Genomic DNA, 9,080 nt, shown 5'->3' with positions numbered 1-9,080 from the left:
AGATGGTAGTCGATTGAAATGTCTTCTAAAACACCGAAATTTGTCAGAAGAATTTAACCTTGAATGATCAGTGTGGATCAGCTTCCTCCTTCAGGTGATGTAATGTGTGCCTTTGATGTGTGACATCATTCCGTGCCTTTGATCGTGGCTTGACATCATTACAAGGGACAGGGTGATGTCATATCCTTTCACTGTAACTGTTCACTATTGTTTGTTTTCACAACAGCGTGGCTTATTGGACGATGGAGCATCGCAATAGACCTTTTGTCACACTTGCACATTTTTCCACTAAAAGTGGACTACAGCGCTGTGTTGCCAGATATACAATAGTTATCATATTTATACAATAGTTTAAGGTCTGTACAAGCAATTGTTTTTGAAAACCCCAAAATATACCACAGTTTTGGCATCTTTGCACCAAAGGAAAAACAACTCATTTTTATACCGCTGCCACACACCCTCATTCAGCATAGTTTGGGTCACAAAGCAACTGAACAATATTTCTTAATTTCATACCTGGCAACCCTGCTACAACTGGTAGTTACACGTTGGTGGTTAAAATACAAACCGGAGTTCTGAAGCCTACCTGAGTGTTTCCGTTCTCAACACAAGCATCCATTTTTTTTAAAATGTAGATATATTCCACGTAGTTAATGATTCTTCTTTGTACACAGGAGTTAGTCAATGAGTTCTCCAGGGTTCAATGCTTGAATCACTACTCTTTACTTTATACAGCTTTCATTAGGGAACGTTATTAGACAGCATGGAATAAGGTCCCATTGTTGTGCTGATGATGCTCAGCTATATTTATCCATGAAACTCAATGAATCCAACCAGTTACGTAGATTACAAGCATCTGTTAGAGACATAAAACATGGATGACTTAATTTTCTGCTTTTAAACTCAGACAAGACAGAGGTTGTAGTTTTTGGACTTGAGCATCTTAGAAACAAACTTTCCAGGCTTTCACTGACTGTTGATGACGTAACTTTGGCCCCCTGTACTAACGTAAGGAACCTTGGTCACCTTGGTCTTATTTTTGATCAAGGTGTGTCTTTTAATCCCTATATTTAAAAAAAAATACCAGGACCGCTGTCTTCCACATGCACAGTATTACTAAAATATTACTAAAGATTTTGGGCAGCACAATAGCTTATTGGTTAGCACTATTGCTTCACAGCAACAAGGTGCTTGGTTTTTTTCTGCCAGGAGTTTTTAGGTTCTCCTTCTGTTTGTGTGGGCTTTCTCCAGGTATTCCAGTTCCCTCTCACAAAACATACATATCATGATACCTTCAGGCCAAGGCCTCCCTTGAAAAAGAGCTGTTTGATCACACTGTGATTTGCCTAGTAAAATTTAAAAAGATTAGAAGCAGCTTGTCTAAGCATGTTGCAGAAACACTTATCCATGCATTCATCACCTCTAGGCTGAACTATTGTAATTCTTTATTATTAGGATGTCCAAAATACTTTCTAAAAAGTCTTCAGTTGATGCTGCTGCTGGAGTTGTGATGAGAGTAAGTAGAGATTGATCCATCAATCCATCCATCCATCCATTCCCTTCCATTTACATTGTCCACTTTTTCGTGCAGGGTTGCAGAGTTGGCATTTTAACAGGGGTGTAATACCTCATTATATCCAATGTGAAGAGTCAACATTGATATTACTGAGTCATTTTAGAAGTTAGATTTATTTTGAGCAAAACAGGCTGTTTGAAAAAACCTGTGCAATGGGAGGACGTAACTGCAGAGCATTTTTTTGGTGTGTGATTTTCTAAACATTACAAGTAGAAACAAAGACTTATGTGCAAAACTGGAATGAGTCATTGTCAAAGGAGGGCATTTCTGTTTGAATTTTGGAATTCAGATATAAATGTATCGAAGTGCAAATGTGCATTTTTTTGCCGTAATATATTGCTATGTAATGGACAATTCCGCAAATGAATGATCTATGACTTTGTTGTTTGTTTCTTTACTAGTGTCTTGTTTTAGCTGTAACACTTTACTTTGTAAAAGACAATAAATGAAACAAAAGTTATCTATTGTTGCAAACATTCATTGTATTTGTTTATGTTCTGCATATTTTAGGCATATACTGTAGTTCATATGTGCAAAGATACTAAAAAATGTTTTTTTTTTATAAAACATCCTTAGAAATATCATATAGGTTCACTTTTTCAATTAATCCATTTTTTTGTTTTATTTCCCCATTTGTTTTACTTTCTCAAAGTAAAAAGCATTGACATTCTTGGTGTATAGAAGTTAACCAAAAACAAAAAAGGTCACCACTTGTTTTTGTGGACAAAACCTTTGAGGTTCAGAACTGGAAAATGCTGTTGTGTATCTGGTCATTTTGCATTTTATCTGTAGAAATGCAACAAAACAAGTTGTAAAATTTCCTGGTAAGACTGCAGGAGCCAACCTATTGAGTTGAAAACTTCTAGTTTGTGCCACAGGCTGAGACTTACTGCTATAAAAGGCAGAGCTGAACACATCCAACTCACTGGACTGAGAGGTTCTCCTGCTGAGTCTCCTTTGGTTTTCCCAAGTAAGATATTTTTGCTTTTTAACTTTCTTTAGAAAAACAGGGAAAAATCCCATTTTTTAGACCTCTGAAAGAACAACCTTTATTGTTGCTGCAAGTGAAGTTTTCTGTTTTTACAGCTGTTTAGAACTGACAACTGCTTTCTGCAAATATGATCCAACAAGTAAGACTTTCATTGTAGTGATACATCTTCAAAATAAGAACATAATAAGAATTTTGAAATGAAACCCCACTTTACCAATTCCAAATGACATTTTCTGTTACAGCTGATTCTGACCTTCGCTGCATTTTTGGTGCTTGGTAAGTTGATCTCAGCGACAACGGTAACATGTTTCAGTTTTGCTAATTTTAGTTTATTTGCACTAACTAAAGTCACTAACTAGCATTATTCTGGTTCTTCCCCAGGTTACATAGAACCAAGTCACCAACGTAAGACATCCTAAATTTTCAACAAGCATCAAAGCTGCTGTTTTAGTTTGTCTTATTGACAAAACCTTCTTACTGTGTGGACTTTTTTAAGATTTTAAATGCAAAGAAAAGGTTTCAGTACTTTAATGTAAAATCAGGAGATTGGAAACTGTTTGCTTTCCATTAAAAAAAAAAAAATTATGCCCATGAGCTCTCATTTTAAAATGCTGCTTTGCCACTACAGAACCTGAATCGGCCAATATCGGTCGACTGTGCTGGACCAGATGGTTTAATCGAGACCGTGCCTCTGGAAAAGGTGACTGGGAGAGTTTGAAGTTGCTGAGGGAAGACTACCCAGGAGAAATCTGTCGCAGACCTGTGGACATTCAGGCTGTTACTGCTCGCGGAGAGACCCCAGCCGAACAGACGAAACAGAAATTCTATGCGTGAGTTGTCTTTAATGTATTCTTTCAGGAACTGTGACGTTAAAAAAAACTACTGTTCACAAACTCACTGTCGTCTTTTATCTTTTAGCTATAACACAAATTCTGGCTTCATTTGCCGCAATCAGGACCAGAAACGGGGACGCTGCTTTGACTACAAAGTTCGTTTTAGATGCCCGTGTAAATTCGAAGTCTGAGCTCACTGCTGCCAATGACTGGAACAACACAAACAAGACATGGCTTAAAGTTTCTCTGATTTTGGTTTCTGTCATTTCTGTTTTCCAATGAATTGTATACCCAGTAAGTTCCTGAGTTTCAGGCACTGACCGACCTTTCTATCTGGTGCTCCTTCTACTAAATGGGCTTTGGGCAAAAGGATATATATGTTGCTTTTTTTTTTTTCAAGGGATCATAACTGTTTCAACTATGGGGAAATTGATCAACAGCAAATAAAAACAATCATAAAGCAAACTTGGTGGTTGTTGCATATTTGAAATAACCTTTTATACATTTAGTTTAAGAAATGCAGAGACATAGATGGGTCTCTATATTTAAATTTATTTTTATTTTGTAAATCCTATTTTAATTCAGGGTTCACAGTTCAAAATTGCTGCTTTTTTTGGAGAGTGTTAAAAATAAAAACAGATCTTTTTGCAATTTTTTTTGAAGGTGTTTCCGCAACAGATATATTTTAGTTTAAATTAAGTTTAACTGAATAAAAAAAACTCTTACTTTTCAGCCTAATGTTTACAGATGTATTGACATGATTTACTTTTTAAAATGTTTTACTTAGAATGTTGTGTTTGTAACCTGTAATTATACAAATTAAGAAAGATGATCAACTTAGTTGAAGCTAAAATCAAAACAAAATGAGCTTTTCTTCTGCTGCCTCAGGTGGAAGCACACAGATCTGCAGCTTCAAGGGCTACACCTTCAGAACATAGGGTTAAGATGCGTAACCAATGTCTTGTTTTGTACAGATTGTTGCCTCTAAGAGCTGTTGCTGTTGGGATACGGTTGAAGCTGAATGTGATCAGTGCCTGTAAGCACCAGATAGTCCACCTTCTAAATATCACATCAAAACAGAAGATGCTCATGATGCACTACACTCAGTTTGAATGAGTATGTTGAACGGCACGTGGGAAAAACTTTAAATATCAAATAGAGGATTGTAGATAAAAACATTTAAACTACGGTGCTGGGTTTGATTACCAGGTTTAGGGCTGCCGGTAACCACATCTCCACTGGGATGGTTTTATTTTTAGAGTCAAATGTTTTGTTATGCACTGTGATAATTCTTGGGCCAATGAACATAGAAATGATTTACACACTGCACCATACGGCACACCAAGACTTATGCAGAGCTGTGCTTCTGAAGCACCCAGGGTGTTTGTGGCCATCAAGAGTTCTTAGATGTAGTGACAGCAGAGGCTGAAGGACACTGTGGCCTGAGGTGTTTGTCTTTCTAAGACAAGACACACCATGGCTCAAGGGGGTAAGTTTCTTCCTTTCCCCTTAACTATACATAGTAAGAAGCCAGAATATTAGGTAGTACTAGTCAAGCCAGCCAATCTGGTCTGATGGAGCTGCTCAACAGTTCATGCCTGATCTGTGTTGCTTTAAATTTTAGGACAGCAGAAATCTGCTTTGAACTGGCCCCATTTAGACTGTTTAACTTGTTACATTTGAAGAGATATCTGCCTTATATTCCAAATTAATAAATCCCAGATCTTTTAACTGCAGGCAAGATAAACATCAGGTTTTTACTTCACATTCCGGTTTAAGTACTGCAAGGTTTACTTTTGAATACGCTATTACAAACAAGACAAGTTTGCCTTTCTTGGTCACTCCATTTCCCACAACTAAAGAAGAAGTTACTCAAAGTTGAGACAAACGCATTATGCCCTTTTGACCACAGCATCTAAAGGGCAATAACAAGAGTGCCAGTTTTAAAGAGGAATTTTAGTCTGACACACATTTCATTGGGAAGAAGGTCAGAGAAAATTAGAGCCCCACTACATTACTCAGGTAATGGTAGCTGTGGAGTCAGTGTTCATGACGATATGGGTGCCTGAAGAGAACTTTGCTGTCCAAGCAAGTATCAGATTTGTGGTCCTTCTTGAGGCAAAAAGGTCCTTCTTTGACAGAGTAGTTGAAGAAGTCACACTTCTCACATGTTCAGTTTAATCTTAGTATTGTGTTGAGTACAATTTAAATCATTTTAGTGATCAACTCATTTCTATTGTCTTTACAAGTTTACCTCTGCCAAGGAGGTTAAGTTTTCAGTAGTGTTGGTTTGTCTTTCAGCAACTAAACTAATGAACCGATTTTTAAATTAAGAAAAGGTTGGCGTTGTCACAAAAGTGTGCATAAATTTCAGTGGTTATATTTTGTTACCATACAGTGTTAGAAGTTTGTATTCACTGCTTCTAGTATTCTTAGTGTTTGTAGCCAATACACAGTAACTAAACACTTTCATCCACTCAGACTTGAAGAGACTCAAGATGGTGCAGTTAATTTGGTGACTTGTGTGAGTCTGAAGCGACTCAAAGCTGAGTGAGCTTAACGGAGCAAAGCCATGAACATCACACACTTGCCTTTAACAGTTTTGTTTTAACATGGCTGCCCCAGCCACGCTAAGAAGTGTTAATGCTTAAAGGGTTCAGGATGACCACAAATTTGAATATTCAAGTTAAAATGATTTGTGTTAACGAAGGCAGATTGGTGTGGCAGGCTACTTGATTTTTGTGGACTGAATGTCAGATGTAGAAGTGCTCCACTGGCTGCACAGTTTGAGGCCCAAATGTAACTGAGGAGGTCACACGATCTGAACTCAGAGACTAGTTAGGGTTTAACAGCTCTGAGCTACTTTAAGAACCAGCTTTTTGTGCACAGTTAAAAGTCTTACAGACAAGGCTTCAACTATTTGAGTTATGTTTGAGTATGCTGAACCCAAAGACAAGAGTTTGTTTACCTTGATTTTTTTAGTCCATGTCTGACAGTAACTGAAGTCATGCCTTCTCAGAAAAAGAGACAAGATTACCAAGTTTCACTGGAGAAAAAAGGCAGTGAAAGGTAAACATCCCATTTCTTCAGGTCATTAGCAGACACTGAGACAGTGGACAGGAGGACAGAGGCATTCAAAGCAAACTTTGTAGTCTAAGCAGCCACCAAATGTCATGATTTCTAGTATTTATTTTTTGCCTTTGGTTTTGTGTTTTGTTTTGTTTCTTCTTGTGATCTCTTTTGTATTTAAGATTCATGTTTTATTTTTGTATTGTCTGAGGTTAAGTTCTCTTTCATGTTTCGGTTTGGCGTCGTTGATTTTATTATTTTTTTGTATCTGGGTTTTGGTTTAGTTCATGTGTTGTCATCTCCCACTTGCCCTCAGTCTGCTCCTGCTTGTCTGCCACGCCCATCTCCACCTGTCAGTAGTTGTTGTCACTCACCTGTGTCCACTTTACCTCGTTATCCTCAGTGTTTAAAACCCGGTCACTGTCTCCTCTGCTCTACTCTGTGGGTTCATTGTCTCTGGTAAGTCTGTGTTCATTGTTTCTGTTGCGTTTTTGTTTAAGAATATATTTTTGTTTTCACTTGAAGTCTGCCCTCTGGGTTTGCCACCAAATTTCTGATACCTATTGAGGCAAATCAGGCTTTCTTTGATGGTATCTGAAAGAGAAGTCTCATTCAAAAACAGTTCAACAGGTATTTTAAATAAAAAACATTGCCATTCTTGGTATGTAGAAGATAACCCAAAACAAAAAGTCACCACTTGTTTTTGTGGTTAAAACCTTTGTGGTTCAGAACTGGAAAAGGCTGTGTTGTGTATCTGGTCATTTTGCATTTTATCTGTAGAAATGCAACAAAACAAGTTGTAAAATTTCCTGGTAAGACTGCAGGAGCCAAACTATTGAGTTAAACCTTTTGTTTGTGCCACAGGCTGAGACTTACTGCTATAAAAGGCAGAGCTGAACACCTCCAACTCACTGGACTGAGAGGTTCTCCTGCTGAGTGTCCTTGGTTTTTCCAGGTAAGATTTTTTTTTTTGCTTTTTAACTCTTTAGAAAAACAAGGAGAAGTTGTTCATTTTTTTCCTGTTTTTTTTTTTTAAGACCTCTGAAAGAACAACCTTTATTGTTGCTGCAAGTGAAGTTTTCTGTTTTTACAGCTGTTTAGAACTGACAACTGCTTTCTGCAAATATGATCCAACAAGTAAGACTTTCATTGTAGTGATACATCTTCAAAATAAGAACATAATAAGAATTTTGAAATGAAACCCCACTTTACCAATTCCAAATGACATTTTCTGTTACAGCTGATTCTGACCTTCGCTGCATTTTTGGTGCTTGGTAAGTTGATCTCAGCGACAACGGTAACATGTTTCAGTTTTGCTAATTTTAGTTTATTTGCACTAACTAAAGTCACTAACTAGCATTATTCTGGTTCTTCCCCAGGTTACATAGAACCAAGTCACCAACGTAAGACATCCTAAATTTTCAACAAGCATCAAAGCTGCTGTTTTAGTTTGTCTTATTGACAAAACCTTCTTACTGTGTGGACTTTTTTAAGATTTTAAATGCAAAGAAAAGGTTTCAGTACTTTAATGTAAAATCAGGAGATTGGAAACTGTTTGCTTTCCATTAAAAAAAAAAAAATTATGCCCATGAGCTCTCATTTTAAAATGCTGCTTTGCCACTACAGAACCTGAATCGGCCAATATCGGTCGACTGTGCTGGACCAGATGGTTTAATCGAGACCGTGCCTCTGGAAAAGGTGACTGGGAGAGTTTGAAGTTGCTGAGGGAAGACTACCCAGGAGAAATCTGTCGCAGACCTGTGGACATTCAGGCTGTTACTGCTCGCGGAGAGACCCCAGCCGAACAGACGAAACAGAAATTCTATGCGTGAGTTGTCTTTAATCATTAAATATTTAAAACATGCAGTTTCCAAACTCAAAATGTTTTCTTGCAGTCAAAGAAAATTATTTTGATCAAGATGAAACTTGTATTCAGACAAACTGAATATCCCAATCACAGAATTGAACACTTTAAAAAACAAATTGCATCTGCATATTCTGCTGTCGCTGTCATGGGTCCAGGAAAGAATTTGTTGTAAAAAAAAAAACAAGAAGGAAGTGATGGAATATTTCTTTGCTGTGGCATTTTAAAAGATGATGTAATCTATTATCAATAAACGTATTATTTCAGGAACTGTGACGTTAAAAAAAACTACTGTTCACAAACTCACTGTTGTCTTTTATCTTTCAGCTATAACACAAATTCTGGCTTCATTTGCCGCAATCAGGACCAGAAACGGGGACGCTGCTTTGACTACAAAGTTCGTTTTAGATGCCCGTGTAAATTCGAAGTCTGAGCTCACTGCTGCCAATGACTGGAACAACACAAACAAGACATGGCTTAAAGTTTCTCTGATTTTGGTTTCTGTAATTTGTATACCCAGTAAGTTCCTGAGTTTCAGGCACTGACCGACCTTTCTATCTGGTGCTCCTTCTACTAAATGGGCTTTGGGCAAAAGGATATATATGTTGCTCTTTTTTTTCAAGGGATCATAACTGTTTCAACTATGGGGAAATTGATCAACAGCAAATAAAAACAATCATAAAGCAAACTTGGTGGTTGTTGCATATTTGAAATAACCTTTTATACATTTAGTTTAAGAAATGCAGA

The 9,080-nt window shown here is 37.3% G+C and overlaps 2 protein-coding genes across 4 annotated transcripts; both read left to right on the top strand.

Annotated features, from left to right (window-relative positions):
- The first annotated feature begins 2,527 nt into the window (after positions 1–2,527).
- Positions 2,528–9,021, top strand: LOC108237081 (cartilage intermediate layer protein 2-like). Of its 2 annotated transcripts, XR_003039228.2 has the most exons (7): positions 2,528–2,546; positions 2,663–2,706; positions 2,810–2,843; positions 2,949–2,972; positions 3,196–3,397; positions 3,486–3,655; positions 8,831–9,021. XR_003039228.2 is itself a non-coding variant. In XM_017418280.3 (6 exons), exons 2-6 carry the CDS (start codon positions 2,695–2,697, stop codon positions 3,589–3,591), a joined length of 378 nt encoding a protein of 125 aa, XP_017273769.1. In that variant the 5' UTR covers positions 2,528–2,546; positions 2,663–2,694; the 3' UTR covers positions 3,592–3,806. The 2 variants fall into 2 exon arrangements, 1 of the variants encoding a protein (XP_017273769.1); XM_017418280.3 differs by lacking the exon at positions 8,831–9,021 and having other exon boundaries at positions 3,486–3,806.
- Positions 6,892–9,021, top strand: LOC108237080 (cartilage intermediate layer protein 2). Of its 2 annotated transcripts, XM_017418278.3 has the most exons (7): positions 6,892–6,928; positions 7,334–7,424; positions 7,563–7,606; positions 7,710–7,743; positions 7,849–7,872; positions 8,096–8,297; positions 8,661–9,021. In XM_017418278.3, the coding sequence occupies exons 3-7, from the start codon at positions 7,595–7,597 to the stop codon at positions 8,764–8,766; spliced, it is 378 nt and encodes a 125-aa protein (XP_017273767.1). In that variant the 5' UTR covers positions 6,892–6,928; positions 7,334–7,424; positions 7,563–7,594; the 3' UTR covers positions 8,767–9,021. The 2 variants fall into 2 exon arrangements, with proteins under 2 accessions (XP_017273767.1, XP_017273768.1); XM_017418279.3 differs by lacking the exon at positions 6,892–6,928 and having other exon boundaries at positions 7,341–7,424; positions 7,507–7,606.
- Positions 9,022–9,080: the final 59 nt, after the last annotated feature.

Source organism: Kryptolebias marmoratus, linkage group LG17 (assembly GCF_001649575.2).
Source record: "Kryptolebias marmoratus isolate JLee-2015 linkage group LG17, ASM164957v2, whole genome shotgun sequence".
NCBI lineage: Eukaryota > Metazoa > Chordata > Actinopteri > Cyprinodontiformes > Rivulidae > Kryptolebias > Kryptolebias marmoratus.
The sequence above is the reverse complement of the archived record's forward strand: the minus strand, read 5'-3'. Positions and strand labels throughout refer to the sequence as shown.

Bases quoted from the DNA above. Each gene is read 5' to 3' on its own strand.
- LOC108237081 (XM_017418280.3), top strand. The intron at 2,844-2,948 runs GTAAGTTGATCT...GTTCTTCCCCAG, and splicing joins CGCTGCATTTTTGGTGCTTG to GTTACATAGAACCAAGTCAC. The intron at 2,973-3,195 runs GTAAGACATCCT...TTGCCACTACAG, and splicing joins CATAGAACCAAGTCACCAAC to AACCTGAATCGGCCAATATC.
- LOC108237080 (XM_017418278.3), top strand. The intron at 7,744-7,848 runs GTAAGTTGATCT...GTTCTTCCCCAG, and splicing joins CGCTGCATTTTTGGTGCTTG to GTTACATAGAACCAAGTCAC. The intron at 7,873-8,095 runs GTAAGACATCCT...TTGCCACTACAG, and splicing joins CATAGAACCAAGTCACCAAC to AACCTGAATCGGCCAATATC.